Here is an 18,217-nt window from a genome sequence, read left to right as displayed (position 1 = left end):
CTTCCTGGCTACAACCACCTTTCAGGTAGTTGTAGAGGGCAATGAGGTCAAATGAGGCAGTTCATGATGTCCTCAGAAGTATGCAGCAGCTTCTGGTGGCTTCCTTGGCTTCCACATACCTGACATTGAGAACTGTGAGCACCACCTCTGAAATTCAGTGAGGTGGGTTATTAGGAAAAGAAGCTCTGGTACAGCCAGATTAAACCCTGCACTCTAAGCAGACAGAGTTTGATGGCTGTTTGCTTGCCCCACCTCCATAAAAGAGCTTCAATAAAAGCTTATAAAAGCCAACCACAAACACCTGCCAACTCTGTATACCTCTCCTGCCAACCCAATATACATCCCCTGCTTGGTGGGACAAAGCCAACCTACTGGGACACAATCAAGAAAACAGCCTAGAGGCTTGGCAGATGAACTTTGAAAACCAAAACCTATTTGTTCTCTGAAGGCCACTTCAAGCTAGGTCTGCTCTTCTGCACCTCTTTGCAACACTTCTGAAACACATCTTTCTTTAGCAGCAAGGCTCTTGCAACCAGCCTGCAGACTTGACTCCATTCTTGGATACACGACTGGAATAAAAAGCCATTGACAACTATTAGCAAAGGAAGAACAGTGAAACATCAAGCAGCTTTTAAACATCCAGCCCACCACATGTTGGAACAGTAGAGAGAGAGGAGAGAGAGAGAGAAAGACTTAAACAATCCATCAGTGTTGCTTTATTAAAATTTTTATTCACACAACGTTGCTTTATGCAGAACCTGACCCTGGGGGATACAAGGAGAAAGTCATGATTGGGTTCTGGTTTTGTATTAGCAACCTCCATTTGTGCAGCTGCTCCCAGGGGCAATGCTCTGACAGCTCCAAGAGGGGTGTCTGTTTCAAGCGTCTTGCTCCAGCTGCCACAGCAAATAAATTACCTTCGCAATAAATTAGTAATTTTCAGTTGAAGTTTGTTTGGCAAGACACTCCAGTTCATTAGCTGCTGGAAGGGGAGCCTACTTCAGTGCTTCCTCCAGCCTGACTGCTGACTTGGGAAGGAGGAGATAAATAGCAGATGGCTGATGATGCTCTCTTTTTTTAATTAGCTCTTGATTTCTGTGCTTCGAGCGCTCTGATATCACTAACATCCACAACGCAACCCTCCTGGAACATCTGGAGCCAGAGCATTACAGCCTGCACAGTGAACGAGAATTAGAAGGTGTCATGAAGACCTGATGGACAGAGCACAGCACCTGCCTCACAAGTAACACTGCTTTCAGAGGCAGGCAGGCCCTGTCTGCATCTGGCTGCTGCTGCTTCTTTCCTTTGCAGCAGACACCATTTGAAATTCCACGGGGTCCTGTAGTCAAGCAAAACCACAATCACTGCCAAAATGCCAGAGATTATCACGTCTTCCTGATTGTGGGTAAGAGAGGAACTTACTCTGCTGCAAAACACCACGTTCCAGAGGTGTTTACAGTCACCAGAAGTATCAATACAACATAAAAACCAAAACAACAAACAAACAAAACAAAACAAAAGAAGAAGAAAAGACAGAAGAGTGCAACAGTTTCTTTCTTCCTCCTACTCACGGTGCAGGACTTCATGCCCTTTGTTCACAAGTAAACCAATACATTGCTTTAAATCTTTTGACATTCATATCAGGGGAAAACTTACCCCAGGTTCCACCTGATGGCACAAGCTTCAGCTTAGAGCCCTGTGATCAAGTCCTCAACATTAACTTAAATTCATAAAGACTCTTTTTGGAATCTGTTACTAAAGCAAACATAAATGATCAAGAGCCATCAAACACAAATCAAAGCTTCAAAGATCAGTAGGTCCTTCTCCAACTATTAAGTGCTCATGATTAAGCTCAAAGAGAAGAACATCCTTTTAAACATGCTGCAAGTTGCTGCCATGTGCTTCACCCTCTCCCCTCTGTCTTAAACCCTTCTCTGATTTCCTGGCAAGCAGTTTATGCCAGAGTGCTTCAGTGTGAACCTTTCCTGCTTCAGAAGGGAAGAGTTCACTGCCCACCCCAGCTGCTGCCATGCTACTTCCCAACAACACCTCACTCAGCTGATGCAATCCCACTGCCAGCCAAGGGACAGGCCAGGCCAGGCAGCGAGGGGCCAGGGCAACCAGCCCTTGCGTGGCTCTTGCTCATGCTCACCCTTCAGCTGAGCACATTCACATCTGCCCAAAGGGAACCCACAAGGCACAATCCAGGCTGGTGGGATGACCTCACTGAAGGACCATGGCTTCCAAAGCCTGTGTTGCACTACCAGCTGCAGCAATGAACAGGTGCTAGCTTAACACCAATGTCCTAAAAGCTGGCTAGGAGTTACAGCCCTGACTACTAACACAAATAATTTAACTCCAGACTTCATCCAGACTCTGTGATGTAGCCAAGTCCAGAAGAGACCTAGGAGAACACAAAATTCACTTTCAGGTAAACAATTGCATTCTGCTTTCAAGATATTCTGCTCATGCAGTGTCTTCAAGAAAAGACTTGAACAAAACAAAACTGCATTTTAAAGAAGAAACTCTCCCAGCAACACCTCTTTGATCAGGTGTGGCAGCAGCTGCAAGAACAGGAAGCAGCTCTTCATCTTCCCGTCACAGTGATGCAGAGCTGCAAAGGTTTTGACAGACAAGTCAAGGAAAAGATCTTAAACTGACATTTTGCTGCTCTTGCTCAGTCTAGTAACACACAGCCCCTCTGGGAAGAGGGCTCTTGCCTTACTTCTAAGGCCCATGCTGTCTGCACTGAAAACCAATACAAAGCTGTTCATCTGGAACCGTAACGACGAAGCTGCTTCCCTTCTGAAGGCAGATTCAGACCTACCACAAGCGGGACAAGATTTTTGGCCACAAGCTTAGCCCCAGTGCAGGAGGGCACAGTGCTGAAGAATGAGAGGACAAGCACAAGATGAGTGCTACAGGTCTCCCCTGAAAAGCCAGCTTACTCGACCTCTTTCTTATCTATGGCAATACCAGTAAGAGTGAGGACCCCAGAATGGCCACCCCGGTCAGAACGTTGCAGCGGGGGTTGCAGGAAGCAGCTGGGGAAGGAATAAAACTTACTGGAAGTGCTTACAGTGTCAGAGCTCAGCCACAAGCCAGGCCAGGCAGACAATGGGACTGAAAACCTGCTGGTGTCCACAAAACAGCAGCACTGAGCTGTAGTTATAACATCAAGCAGCAGGAAGCTCTCTCCATACGAGATGAAGAAGAATGAGCACAGCCCAGGGTTCTCTCCAGTCCTCAGGGCCTTGGCCATAGCTGTTGATTACTGGGGAAGCTCCGAAACACCACCTCCTTCCCCAGTGCCATTCACCCAGATGCCTCACTTCAAATAGGACATACAGTAAGCAGCATGACCTTGCTGAAGGACAGACTCTGTCCTTCTCCTCCTCCTCAACTAAAATGTAATACAAATTTGGTTAACACGGACACAGGACTGCAAGGCTATTTTCTCTACTCAGACCTTGTCACATTCCTTATAAATGGAAAACAGTGACAGGATGTGTGGAAACTTACTTTAACCCCTCAATTGTATACCAAGTGCTATATAACCACCACGTCCTCCCCTAAATCTCCAACCCTGTGGATAAATCTTTGATAGGACTTCAGCAAAAACACTGAAGCATCTCATGAGAGGCAAACCCCTTTCCCCAGTCTTTTATGGCGGGAAAGACAAGCGAGCAGCAGAGCTTCCCTCTCCCACCCTTAATGGCATTCAGAAGAAGATCCCACCCCTGGGCTGGGGGTGGCACAACGCTTCAAGTCTAATAATTATTTTATTCACCACTTCCTCTTCCTCTAAAGAAGCAGTAAGACACCTAACCAGCTCACAGCTGATTATCTACAACCCTGAATCAGACAACAACTCGCAGGAGTGTGTGGGGAAAGAGAAGGGGAGAGGATCATCCTGTTGCGCCCCCTGTCCACAAGTTAGTGTCTGTATTCCACACACTTCCACCAACACCAACAGCCATCTTTATCTGGTGCGGCGTCCACTGCCGGCAATGGACACACCACAACGGCCAAGATGCCATTAGAGGTACTGAGCCATCCAACACTCCAGCTTCCCACCTCTCACTGCTGCCAGCCCAAGGGAAAAGCCAGTGTCACCTCTGCTCCTCTGGCTCAAAAGCTTTCCTGTTCATCTCAGTCCATCTTGGCCACAGCCTTTCTGAACCGATTGTGCTGTTTCTCTATCACTTGTTTGTTTCTTTGTAAAAAAGGAGTTCCAGCTGTGTTCCACTACCATTACAAATGAGACAGTGTCATCCTGTCTTCCACCAGCACAACATCTGGCCCAAACTGGTCTGTGCACTGCTTCACTGTAGCCAGAATGCTGAGAAGCCGCTGGTCTAGAGCATCCAGATGAGGGTCAGAAAGCACTGGTGAGATGGGGTCATGCGACATAGCAGTTTTTAAGGCAGACTTCAGTACTCCATTCTTCAGATAATTGAGCCTGTTCCAGGTGGAAACCCGGATGCTGCAGAAGAAACAAACAAACACATCATCACGTGCCTGCCCGGCCGAAGTGCCATCAGCAGTACCAAAGCCACCCTCGTGAGGGAGCCTGTTCCATCACGAACGGAGTCACACCGCGAAAGTGGGCTGGGGATGGTCCAGGTTTAACTGCATTACATGCAGTATCTAAGTGAAAGCTGACAACTGAAGGTGAAAAGAAGAATCCACAGTGATGAAATTCTTATGTTACACAGGAACACTTTCAACTGCCAGCAAGTTCAGCCTTGAGGCCTCCAGCACACAGTTTGAAAAGGAAAGAAAATGAAGCCTGGCTGTTAAATGCAAAAACATCCCCTCTGGAAGAGCATCACTGACCAATAATCAATCAAAAAAGACAGCAGTCAGCTGACTGAAATTCCCAGGAAGTGAATACAGCAGTAACCTTTCTGCTTCACTGGCCACTGAATTTGATCATGTCAGCCCATCTAAACTGTCTTGTTCTGTGAAGCCTCTTAAGAGTCTCCCTCAATCTTTCTCGTTTTAGCACCACTTGTCTAAACTCTTCAGTTTTGATGGCCTCCAAAGAATCCAGCAACACAAGCAAGTCTTGTCACAGACCTATAGCTAAAAGAATTCCCCATACAAATTCTTGCATGGCATTTGCTGGTATCAGGGAAAAGAAAAGGGTATCTGAAAAGCAGGAACTGCAGTCTCTTCCATAACCTCTTCTGTCTGCACTTGGGAGAATCTAGATGAGAAAGGCTCTAAAAGATTCTCATAAAACAGGAACTCAAGAAACACATTTTAAATTAATGTAGGAAAGCTAAGGCATTTGAAAATCATTTATTTTCATTGTTCTCCAGATGGAATCTGCAAGAATCTTGCAGGATGTAGGCCAAGTGCCCGGTGTCATGCATCGAGCCTTGTTCAGCACAGAGCTCAGGCTTGCTGCCAAGCTCCCACGTTTCACAGGCACCAAACAACTCAGGAGACAGAACCCTCCAAGGACAGACTCAAGGAACTCTCAGCTAAATGGTTCATTTGGAAGGGTTGAAGGAGTTAATGGTATCCTGAAGTAACAGAGGCAGGAAATGGATATGTCAGTGTTTTCCTTCCTGGTACCTTTATCTGTTTGCTAATAAGAAATACCAAAGGCTTGCAAGGGAGAGGCCACAGAAAACAGACATCACTAAGCCACAGCCTCTAAAAATAAACCAAACAAAAACACAGCTCATAAGTCCTAAGCAGAAACAAAACCCTGCAAAAACCTACAAAACTTCTCTTAGAAAGCAGCACCCTGAGCAGTGTTGCACTCTTGCTCAGAGAGAACATTTGGAAATGAAGGTAGTTAAGTTGCCAGACACGTTGAGCCCTGAGTTTGTCAGGGAGAACTCAAACTGTGATGTGAACTTTTGTTCGGCAGGAGCTGGATGGAGACAGCTGCAGATGCAAAGTACCTGTCATACTGACTAAGGATAGATTGAACCAGTGACCTGGAGGCCAGACTGTTTCCCACAGCCTACCATTTCATTTACTACCTTAATGAAAATGTGTTTCTCAGCTTCTTGAGCAGTGACAATACATCAACCAGACAAAGTACCTCAAAAAAAGTAAAGTACTAGGTACCCAAGCGAGCATTTTCAGCTTGCTTCAAACTTAATTATACAGCAAACTGCAGGGCAGCAAATGCTTGAAGTAAAGTGAACAGCATCCCTGCGTTTCACTTACATGCAGCACTGATACAGAGGAGCCAAGATGCTTCTTTCATCCAGGGCAGGGTTTCCAAAACTGGAAAAGCAAAATTAAACCCAAGTGAACCAGTTGAACTCCTCTTGTTCATCTCAACATTAAACAGATTTGTAAAGAGTAAAAAAGATAATCAATACTAGGCAATTTCATGCTCCAACAGATGGCATTATCTCAAGTAAAATACAAACAGGCCATGACCAGTTACAGATATCACTCTCAACAGCATCAGTTAACGTACCAGGTAAATGGAAACACCACCAGTGTAGTCAGTTCTTTATCAGACCAAGGCACCTTACAAATGGACTTCAGAGGAACTGAGCTCATGTTCTGAAGCAGGGGAAAGGAATCACTGGAATTCTAGACACAAGAGAGCAGGATTTGTGCCTGTCTGACACAGCTGGACAGGGAAGCCACGTGCTGGTTTAAATGGCCAAGCTTCCTTTCAACAATTAAGGTGATCAGCAGGTGACACAAGTGAACAACATGCTCACTCTTTCCAAGGGAGGTCTACCAAAAGGATTTCACAGTATTTCAAGGTTCATCTAAACATGTGTTGGTTTGGGTTGGATTTTTTGGTTTGTTTGGTTGGCTTTTTTTACAGTTTCATCCCCCTTATTAGAAGTTATTAGAATTAATCAGGTTGGAAAAGATCTTTGAGATCATCGAGTCCAACCTATCATCCAACACCACCTAATCAACTCAACCATGGCACCAAGTGCCCCATCCAGTCTCTTCTTAAACATCTCCAGTGTTTTCCACAAAGAACTTTCTCCTCCATAAAGATAACTTACCCAAGGAGTCTGGCACTACTCTGCTCAAAAAATTCTGTTACCAGTAGCTTTAAAACTGGACTAAGCTCCCCAGGAAAGTGGTCACAGCACCAAGGAGAGTCTGGATGACAGTCATATGGTTTAGTTTTAGATTGTCCTGTGAGGAGTAGGGAATTGGACTCAATCCTTATGAATCCCCCTCTTCCAACTTGAGATATTCTAGGATTCTATGAAAAAGCTGTCCCTGCTCTCAAATGAGCTAGAAGAACTTTACTGAAGTTTTCAGGAAAACAATTTTCCTCTTGGCCTGCAAAGCCCCCTCGGGATGTTTTCATAATGTCCTAAGCACGTACCATAATGCTTCTGTGATTCTGTGAGAGGTCTGACATGACCTTCAACTTCATACTCACTTCCAGTGACTAAGACATTAGCTTCCTCCTAGCACACTGCCAAAGCATTATAGAGGCAATTTCAGCCAAATTCACCTAAAGCAGCAATAATGAAGCAGTCCCAAGGTGGAAGGCATCCTGCGGACATAGCTGAAGGAGCAGGATGATGCATAAAGACAAAAGACTCAGCTTGGCCACTGCAGATGAATTAGAAACAAAAGGAGGAAGGAATCCACTATACAGAAGGCAAACAGAGGAAGAAATGGTAACTTGGAGCCTTCCAAGGATCTGTCTAGATGAGAGGTGTCACCTGGTGTGTACACTTTGCACAAGTGGTAGGCAAAGCTGCTGCAGAGTGAAGCTTGCACGGCAATGGCCAGAGATAACCATCTGAAGCTGCTCCACCCATAGAAGGGGAAGCTCTTTGCCATTGCAGTTGGCAGTGCCCTTCAGAAAATAAAAACTTGGCAATCTTTGGACTAAACCATAAGAAAATAAAATAGGTCACCTCTGCTTTTAAGAAAAGTTAAGCCAATTGTTATCATGGAATCACAGAATGGTTTGAGCTGGAAGGGACCTTAAAGATCATCTAGCTTCACCTCCAACACCTGTCCAGCCTGGCCTTGAACACTTCCAGGGAGGAAGCACTGACAACCTCCCTGGCAAACCCATTCCAGTGCCTCGCCACCCTCACTGTAAAGAATTTCTTCCTAATCTCCAGTCTAAATTTGCCCTTCTCAAGCTTCAACTCATTTCCTCTCATTCTATCACAACCAAGCTTTTGTGAACAGTCCCTCCCCAGTTTCTTGTAGGCCCCAGCCATGTACTGGAAAGCTGCAACAAGGTCCCCCTGGAGCCTTCACTTCTCCAGGCTGAACAGCCCCAAGTCTTGCAGCCTGTCCTTATAAGGGAGGTTCTCCAGCCCTCTGATCATCTTTGTGGCGCCCTCTGGACACACTCCAAAAGTTCAATGTCCTTCTTGCAGTGGGGGACACAGAATTGGATTTAACTGGAATTAATTAGAATTATGATTTAATCAAGGCTGTATCTTCACTAAGATATTTTAACTGACTATACCAGTCAACAAACAAAAGCTACAGCAAAGACAGAACAACACACATTTTAAACACATATAGTAAATCTTGGCCTCAAGAACCTCTCATCATTTCCTCCCAGTTACTACTGCTTGATTTGTTTCAGTAAGAGTTAACATCCACACTCAGGAAATCATCTTATTTTGCTTTCAGTATGATTTCTATCTCCAATTTAAACCCGCCACCTTTTAAAGCCAGAGACATATCTAGAAGGCAGGGAATGCCAAGGTGCTCAGAAACACACTTTGAACTTACCTGCTTTTACTTTGATATTCACCAATACTCACTGGTAAATAACTAAATCTTACTTTCAAAACTTCCATTAATTGAAAGCATAAAGGGAGAGCCTTTCCTGGGCATAGCAGGAGAGACACAAGCAAACCTTCGAAAGTTGCCTGGGGTAAAAAGGTTGTGCTGTGCTAATTTAGGAGTTTCTGCAGTGGGAGTAAGACTTTGCCTGAAGCACTCATAGTATCTAGAGCACAAAGTAAGCACACAGCCTTTGAAGGATCCTAATATTTGGTGAGTAACTTTTGGTAAGAAGGAAAGCTTTAGATTTTAAGCACGAAAGGTGTTAATGAAAAAATCAGTGAGAGAAGGAAACCAGAGAGACACAGAGCATGTAAATGTGTGCCCTTGTGCTCACCACTGCCTGGCCAGCAGGATTTCCCCTATCCTCACCTTTTGGCATTATCCAGGAGGATGAGCATGCTGGCTCCTTCATCATCCTGGAAACTCTCATAGTGGTGCCGGTCAGCGTTCCCAATCAAATAGTCAAAGATGGCGGTGTCAATGATATCGAGGAGACGAGGGCCCGAGTCATATGGTGAAGTCTTCTTCACAGCATCACAGTAGCTTTCATCATACTCCCACCTGAGGGTCATCAAGAGAAGCCTAATCAAATCTTCAAAGAATACTCCATCATTGCATACTAATAGTACTTACAGCTGCCCCTTCATCACTCCTGAGTGCATAGAGAAAAATCAAGTGCAGCACTTGAGGCTCTATGAAGAAGAGCGAGCTAGCCAAAAGTGTTTTACTGAAAGAGTGAGTCCTGTATTAACACACTGGCATATGGAGCAAGCTATAGTTTCAGTGCAAGGTTGCGCATCATCCTCCCACAGAAAACAAGGTCAGAGTTTGCTTCCTTGCTGCTCACAGCTCAGCAGTGGTTCAGCTGCCTCACGGCAAGATTACTGTCACGACTCGCCTCCCTTAACTTCCTGAGGACTTCAAGTACTGTGCCTATTTCTATCCCCTTGACCTGCTTCCATCAGTCTTGATTTCTAGCCACCCTCTTCATTTTTTCTTTCTATTGCAAACACTGTCATCAGGATTACTAACCAATTCCTCTGTCTTGAGGACCAGGGCCTTGCATGTGTTCATTCTTCTTCACTCACAGTTGTCTCCTTCCTCCCTACAGTTGTAGAGTATCTTACATTCCTCTCCACAGCAAGATTTCAAGCTTCTCTTTTCTCTTTCTCCTCTCCTCCTACACATAACTTAGGCCTGTACTTCTGGTCTGGTAACATGGATGGGATGTCATGTCTCAATTCTCTAAAGCTAGGCTTTTACATTTACTCATTTCCTTCTTTATAGTTTTCAAAGCTATTCAACACTGCCACCAAAACAGCAAAATCTCTGGTGTACATCCTTTCCATCTGTCAGCCTAAATAACAAATACATCTATTATATCTTCCACGTAAGGACTGTAACAATCTTTCACAAAGCAGCAGTTAAGTTGGAAATGCCTTAAGCCATCTGTGACTGGGAAACAGAAATGAAGGAAACACAAGCCGGAGAGACTCACTTGACATGATCAAAAGTGCAGAGAGTCATAAAAGCAGGGAGAGGATAGGAATTTAAACTGCCACATACCCCACCTCCTCTTCTAGAGGTCGGGGGCCTAGGCTCCCAATACCCATCTTTTCTCCAGTTATCCAAATCAGAGTGGTCAAAGATTTACCTTTGAAATGTTTTTGTTACCATGTTTGTTACTGGAGCACCTCTCCTATGAGGACAGACTGAAGGAGTTGGGGCTGTTCAGTCTGCAGAAGAGAAGGCTCCGAGGTGACCTAATTGTCGCCTTCCAGTATCTGAAGGGGGCCTACAGGAAGGCTGGGGAGGGACTGCTCAGGATCTCAGGTAGTGATAGGACTAGGGGGAATGGAATGAAGCTGGAGGTGGGGAGATTCAGGCTGGATGTGAGGAGGAGGTTCTTCACCATGAGAGTGGTGAAACCCTGGAATAGGTTGTCCAGGGAGGTGGTCGAGGCCCCGTCCCTGGAGGTGTTTAAGCCCAGGCTGGATGAGGCTCTGGCCAGCCTGCTCTAGTGTGAGGTGTCCCTGCCCATGGCAGGGGGGTTGGAACCAGATGATCCTTGTGGTCCCTTCCAACCCTGAATGATACTATGATACTATGTCACACTCCTCAATGCTGTCTCTATTTCCCTTTGCATTTTGCATCAAGGCCCAACTCACATTCAATACACAGCACAACTCCACAAGGCAAAAGCCTCAAGAACGTACTTACTACTCCTTGCACCAGACAATTCTTTCAGGCTACATCCCTCTCTCCCTCAAGTGCTTCTCCTTCTCTCATTTTACTTTAGATCAGTACTTAATCTCCTTGCAACCATTTCCCAGATTCACTCTGCTCTCTCTTCTCATTTCCCATTCAGTCTTTCAAGATAGACCTTTCTCTGACATTTATTTCTGATAATTTATATTGTGTTAGCAAAGGACGTCAGAGGTCAGTGATTAAATCTGTTACATGGCCATTAAAAATTACGTACACTAATGTGCCTAGATGAATTATGTTCCCAAGGCCAACTCGGGATATAGTAGAAGCAGCTAGGTCAGGATAAAATATTTGCTACAGAGTTATTTCTTCTGTAATTACCAGACACAGAAAAAGGAGAGCATGACACCCAGAACATTTAATTCTCCTGGTGCTCTCGAAGGGAAAAGCGCAACGTGGCAAGGTGTAAATCAGAGCCATGTAAGCCCATCTGAACGAGGCAAGAGCAAGGGAAAGACAAGTGCAGATGTAAAATGACACCAAGCTGTGTGGTGCAGCAGACAGGCTGGAGGGAAGGGAGGCCATTCAGAAGGACCTGGACAGGTTGGAGAGGTGGGCACAAGCCAACCTCATGAGGTTCAACAAGACCAAGTGCAGGGTCCTACATCTGGGTTGAGGCAACCCTAGGCACAAATCCAGGCTGGGCAGTGACTGGCTGGAAAGCAGCCCTGAGGAGAGACTTGGGGGTGCTGGTGGACGAGAAGCTCAGCATGAGCTCTCAGTTTGCACTTGCAGCCTGGAAAGCCAATCAGATCCTGGGCTGCATCAAGAGAAGTGTGGCTAGCAGGTCAAGGGAGGTGATCCTCCCCCTCTGCTCAGCTCTGGTGAGACCCCACCTGGAGTACTGCATCCACTTCTGGAGCCCCTATTAGAAGAGGGATATGGACGTGCTGGAACGTGTCCAGAGAAGGGCCACAAGGATGATCAGAGGGCTGGAGCACCTCTCCTATGAGGACAGACTGAAGGAGTTGGGGCTGTTCAGTCTGCAGAAGAGAAGGCACCGAGGTGACCTCATTGTGGCCTTCCAGTATCTGAAGGGGGCCTACAAGAAGGCTGGGGAAGGACTTCTCAGGATCTCAGGTAGTGATAGGACTAGGGGGAATGGAATGAAGCTGGAGGTGGGGAGATTCAGGCTGGATGTGAGGAGGAGGTTCTTCCCCATGAGAGTGGTGAAGCCCTGGAATGGGTTGTTCAGGTTGGTGGCTGAGGCCCCATCCCTGAAGGTGTTTAAGCCCAGGCTGGATGAGTCTCTGGCCAGCCTGATCTAGTGTGGGGTGTCCCTGCCCATGGCAGGGGAGTTGGAACTAGATGATCCTTGTGGTCCCTTCCAGCCCTGAATGATACTATGAAAATACACCAACTATGGGATCAGCACAGGTATCAGGATAAACTCCTGCATAAGTGGGCAGTTCAGAATGAAAAAGTGTCAAAAAAACCCCAAAACATCCCCAAGAAATTAATTACTGCAAATTAGCACATACTAAATACAGCTGGTTTTGAGCTGTTGGAAAGGAGAGAACATCTGCTGCTCAAAATTCAGACTGTACATTTCATACTCTGAACCAAGTCAATGAAACTTTTTGGATGAGATTCTGAGAACAATCATGTCATTGGAAATCAATGGGTATTTTACATCAAGGAATAAGAATCTCTTTCTAATCTATTTTCCAAGACACAGACTTGGAAAAATTTACTGAGCTCAAAAACATTTGCTCCAGCTGTGGAAAAAGATCTCCAACCTGAAGAGATGTTACATCCATCATACAAGATTGCTAGATCACATGTTTCTCCTTCTCTAAAGGCATCCTTTAGATGCTGTGCATGGTCACAAAATAGTGATAGTATTCAGGGCAAAGAACAACTTTTCACTGCCTACCTCCTTAAGCTAAAGAAGTTCCACAACTCCTGAAACCCTCTACAGGGACCATGAAATCTGGTCTGGTGAAAGACAGCACAGTGCAACCCTGTTTCAGTGGCCCACAGAGAGGCAGAGTATCAAAAGGAGGTCTAGTGCCACAAGAGAAGAGTTACTTTACCCAGAGCCAAGATTTCCAGAGCTTGGAGTGACTACAAGGTGGAGTTCTGTTTCAGTCAAGACACAGGAAAAGGACAGCACTTTGTATAATGGAGAACCATGAAGACTTCTTTCTTGCCCATTTTAATTTAAATCTCATCCTAGACCTCTTGACTTCTACTCTTGTATCAAGAAAGCTGCTGGCAAAACCCTGGGTTTTGAGAACAGCTGCTCCTTAACTAGGCATGGAATTGCAGGGGTTATTCTAGTACAAATTAGCAAGGATAAGTAACAACTCTACCACGTCCTCATACCTCGCAAGTTTGCCTTCACGGTAGGTCCTGCCCCACGGGTGCCGATGTTTCTGAAGAGGCCAGACATCTGGCAGCCACAGAGTCACTGATCCTTCCATGATGTCCCCATCTGCACAAGCTGGTTCTGTTTCCCGACAATAGTAGCACTTCCCATAGAAACAGGTGTTATTACCTTAAAAAGCAAATAAAAGAGAGCTATCAAAAGAGCAGAACTTGATCCAAGGGATGCCAGCTGAAGCTCAGGAACATGTTGCAGCAGAGCCTTTCTGGCTATTGGATTTCACTCTACCTGACCTCGTGCTTCCCATCTGAGAGGCTCACAAGAGATTAAACAGGTATCTACTCATTCAAAGTAACATTACAGACCAATATTCAAAGGAGAGTAATTATGTTTTGTAATGTTTTATTAACACTTTGTACCATCAGCAAGTCTGTGGTCCCTTCCCTGCCTTTAGGACCAGGCCTGTGCAACCTTAGCACTGCTGTTTTGATAAATCCCACATTTCATGTGTCAGATTTCCCACTCTTTTTCAAAAGTTGGCCAAAATGAGACAAGTTAAAAAAGACTCAGCAGAACCCAAAATGGATTTGGAGTCTGGAGACCTGCCACACACGTCTCAGTTACTTGAGTTGACTTGGCAGGGGAAACACAAACAAGCTGTCATTATGTGATCTAGGAATCCAGATCTGTCAGAAGTTTCATGAGTCTCTCCTCACAGAGGACAATGAAACCCTGCAGTCTTTAGTCCATTGAGGTCCATCTAACCCATAGCACAAAGTGATATGAGCAGCCTAAATTAACATTTTTAGCTTAACCTTATTTCATACTTCTAACCTGCCTTGCTTGACCCTAGCCTAGTTAATTCCAGTTCTGCACTCAAGAGATGCTCTCCCAAAATATTCCTCAACTATGTCTCATTTCCTTATGATTCCACTTGCTCTTTGTCCTTTCTTCCTTTGGCTCTGCATCCAAAAATCCTCCTCAAACCAGGCTGAGCCTCACCTGAAAAAGGTATTTATCACTTTCCACCCTTACACATCACAATCCCATAGCCAACCAGCACTCATCTGCAGTCCTCCATCCAGCCCCAGCTCCTGTGCTCCCACTACCCATCAGACAACTGGAAGACATCAGTGAGGATCATTAAGACACGTGGAAAGTCCTGCAAGTCTCTCTTCCATGGCGTGAAACAGGTCTAGATGAGGTTGGTCTCTTCTCCCAGGCAGCCAGCACCAGAACAAGAGGACACACTCTCAGGCTGTGCCAGGGGAGGTTCAGGCTGGAGGTCAGGAGGAAGTTTTACTCAGAGAGAGTGATTGCCCATTGGAATGGGCTGCCTGGGGAGGTGGTGGAATCACCATCATTGGAGGTGTTCAGGAGGAGACTTGACAGGGTGCTTGGTTGCATGGGTTAGTTGATTAGGTGGTGTTGGATGATAGGTTGGACACGATGATCTTGAAGGTCTCTTCCAACCTGGTCTGATCTGGTCTATTCTATTCTATTCTAAAAGTCTTTGAGATTCTTGGTGCAAATGTGCACTGAGTATGCACCAATTATCTTTTCTTTAAACCCCCAGAAATGTGGTCCAATTTGGGGTTGACAAGAGACCACAATCTTCTTCCCAGCCCCAGCCACTTCTCTGATTCACATTCTGCAGGACAGGCGGTTCCAGTGAACGTTTCTGGAGCCACACTTTTCAAGTCAGCATTTCTGCTAGAAAAACTGCTTAGTTACCTTGGCTGAAATGAGAGAAAGCCAAGTCTGCCTGAGGCAGAGACCCAACCTGAATGCAAAAGGAGTTTGGCAAGCCAGGGCCACTCTCACCTGAAAGTTAAACCTTGTAACTGAAAGTGTTAAGTAGGTGAGGCTACCAACAGTGCCTGTAATACAAATATAACACAGGCACATATATTTATCAGCTATAATGAACAACCATCCCTAGAGTCTTTAAAACAAAAACAAAAAAGGGTAATAATTGGATATTTTATGAAAGCCTGAAGGAGTTAAGGCTGCAGCATAAGTCATTTCTTGGTGCTTAATGACCACCTGGTAGGAATTCAAATTACTAATTCCCCTTAAGTGTCCTTCACAGCTTTATTACCATAAACGACAGGCAGAAGTTCTGACACATTTTGTTATGAATGCTCAGCAGACTCTGATGGAGCACAAATAACCTCTAATACCAACCAATACATCAGCCCTGTGTATTATCCCGAATCACCACTGTGTTCATGTTAACTAAAATTCCATTTTCTTCCTTTCAGGTCTAATCACAGATTTTTCTAACCACCTCTGACAGCAATGACAAAAGTCTTACTTTAAAAGCAAAATACAGAATTCCCATCTCCAACAGCAGCATGAGGGAAGACAGAGGATTTAGGGAGGGAAAATGAGGAGAAAAGCAACTCCTCCTCCCCCATCAAATCGGGTTATACAAGCATTAAGAGGCCTCTTGGCACTGAAAGAGACTTACCAGCTTCCTGTATCATAGAATAGAATAGACCAGACCAGACCAGGTTGGAAAACACCTTTGAGGTCATCAAGTCCAACCTATCATCCAACACCATCTGATCAACTAAACCATAGCACCAACTGCCTCATCCAGTCTCTTCTTAAACACCTCCAATGATGGTGACTCCACCACCTCCCTGGGCAGTGCATTCCAATGGCCAATCTCTCTTTCTAGGAAGAATTTCTTCCTAACATCCAGCCTAACTTCCCCTGGTGCAGCTTGAGACTGTGTCCTCTTGTTCTGGTGCTGGTTGCCTGGGAGAAGAGACCAACCCCCACCTGGCTACAACCTCCCTTCAGGTAGTTGTAGACAGCAATAAGGTCTCCCCTGAGCCTCCTCTTCTCCAGGCTAAGCAATCCCAGCTCCCTCAGCCTCTCCTCACAGGGCTGTGCTCCAAACCCTTCCCCAGCTTTGTTGCTCTTCTCTGGACACCTTCCAGCAACTCATCATCTTTCCTAAACTGAGGGGCCCAGAACTGGACACAGGACTCAAGGTGTGGCCTAACCAGTGCTGAGTACAGGGGCAGAATGACCTCCCTGCTCCTGCTGGCCAGACTGTTCCTGATCCAGGCCATATACAGTTCATATATATTTTATGCTTAGCAGGTGCTGGGTGCTAGGTTGGACTCGATGATCTCGAAGGTCCTTTCCAACCTGGTTAATTCTGTATTCTGTAATTTCAGTATTTCAAATAATGATAATAATAAATAAAAGGAGTGGAGAAGCAGAAGGGCTTTGCTCACAGTTAACTGTTCCATAACCCTGTCAGATTCCCACAGCTCTTTCTCCCCTCATTAAATGAACTTTTTTCTTCACTGGGCTGTACAGTCCATGGGATCCACTTACCCACAGTCATGAAGGTACCCAGAAGCTGCTCTGTGGCTACTGGTCTGATCTCTGTACGTAGATTCACAAACCTGCCAACCACCAGCGGAGCTCGTCGGAAACCCAGAATCCTAATTTGGGGTGAGAAAACACAACAGGAGAATTTGCAGCACGGGCAACAGCTCTGAGCTAAACCAGAACAAAGCAAAACCACTCTCCCTGTGCCACTGTCTGAAATGGAGGCGGTTGAGAAGCAAGAATGAAGTTGAAATCCTGCACCAACCTCCTCTCTTCTCCAGGGCAAAGTAAAGAAATGAATTTTTCTTAAGTGCTTGGATGTTAAACTTCTTTACTGGCCATTAGCTCATTCATTAGAGCACTTGCAGCAGAGCAACACAGGATGCACCATGCTCCAACTCTCAGAAATGAGAGCTCACACCAGAAATATCCATCATCTGTCTTGGATGCAGGCTGAAAGGGTAACCATATGGCCTTCCTTTGGGCTGGTCACCTGGAAAGATCATTTATAATTTCTGGGAATTACTATTTCTTAAAAAGTTATGTTTAAGCACAATTCAATTATACTTGGAAGTAAACAAATCCAGGAGGTATTTTCTTTGGCATGAGGCAAAAGAAGGGAAGAGAGAATGATAGAAGCAAACTGAATGCCTCGAGTGCCTGGGAAAGGGAAGGAAAAAAAAAAGGGTGGGAAGAATAATCATAGAACTTGCAGTCACAGGGTCCAGGTTCCACTCCCACAGCCTTTGCTCTGGGACCAAAAAGTTACTTGTGCATTTGTAATTTAGGGAAGTTATTCTGCCCCTATACTCAGCACTGGTTAGGCCACACCTTGAGTCCTGTGTTAAGTTCTGGGCCCCTCAGTTTAGGAAAGATGTTGAGTCGCTGGAACATGTCCAGAGAAGGGCAACAAAGCTGGGGAGGGGTTTGGAGCACAAACCCTTATATAAGAGGAGAGGCTGAGGGAGCTGGGGTTGCTTAACCTGGAGAAGAGGAGGCTCAGGGCAGACCTTATTGCTCTCTACAACTACCTGAAGGGAGGTTGTAGACAGGCAGAGGTTGGTCTCTTCTCCCAGGCAACCAGCACCAGAACAAGAGGACACAGTCTCAAGCTGTGCCAGGGGAGGTTTAGGCTGGATGTTAGGAAGAAGTTCTTCATAGAAAGAGAGATTGCCCATTGGAATGGGTTGCCCAGGGAGGTGGTGGAGTCACCATCATTGGAGGTGTTTAGGAAGAGACTGGATGGGGTGCTTGGTGCCAGGGTTTAGTTGATTAGATAGTGATGGATGATAGGTTGGACTCGATCTCGCAGGTCTTTTCCAACCTGGTTAATGCTATTCTAGTCTAATTCTATTCTATTCTAATAGGAATTTTTAAAGTGCTTAAAGGAAGAGGACAACCTTAAATACACTATCAGCCTCAGCTCTCTTAATGTACTTTTGATACCATTTTGGTAGTCTTTAGAAGAAGAGACTGAGCAGAGAGTGT

General features: G+C 45.5%; 1 protein-coding gene across 2 annotated transcripts in view; it reads right to left on the bottom strand.

Moving 5' to 3' along the window:
• Window positions 1-711: 711 nt before the first annotated feature.
• FAM20B (FAM20B glycosaminoglycan xylosylkinase) overlaps window positions 712-18,217 on the bottom strand; it is a 31,893-nt gene continuing 14,387 nt past the window's right edge. For both annotated transcript variants that reach the window (XM_068141412.1, XM_068141413.1), the window contains 5 exons: window positions 16,733-16,842; window positions 13,375-13,546; window positions 9,148-9,339; window positions 6,193-6,252; window positions 712-4,486 (listed from right to left, as the gene is read on the bottom strand). In XM_068141412.1, the coding sequence (XP_067997513.1) occupies window positions 4,255-4,486; window positions 6,193-6,252; window positions 9,148-9,339; window positions 13,375-13,546; window positions 16,733-16,842 (766 nt within the window). In that variant the 3' untranslated portion in view covers window positions 712-4,254. The remainder of the gene's footprint in view (window positions 4,487-6,192; window positions 6,253-9,147; window positions 9,340-13,374; window positions 13,547-16,732; window positions 16,843-18,217) is intronic.

This window comes from Melanerpes formicivorus, unplaced genomic scaffold (assembly GCF_026170545.1).
Source record: "Melanerpes formicivorus ecotype bairdi unplaced genomic scaffold, bMelFor1.0.p_v2 SCAF_7, whole genome shotgun sequence".
Taxonomy (NCBI): domain Eukaryota; kingdom Metazoa; phylum Chordata; class Aves; order Piciformes; family Picidae; genus Melanerpes; species Melanerpes formicivorus.
The sequence above is the reverse complement of the archived record's forward strand: the minus strand, read 5'-3'. Positions and strand labels throughout refer to the sequence as shown.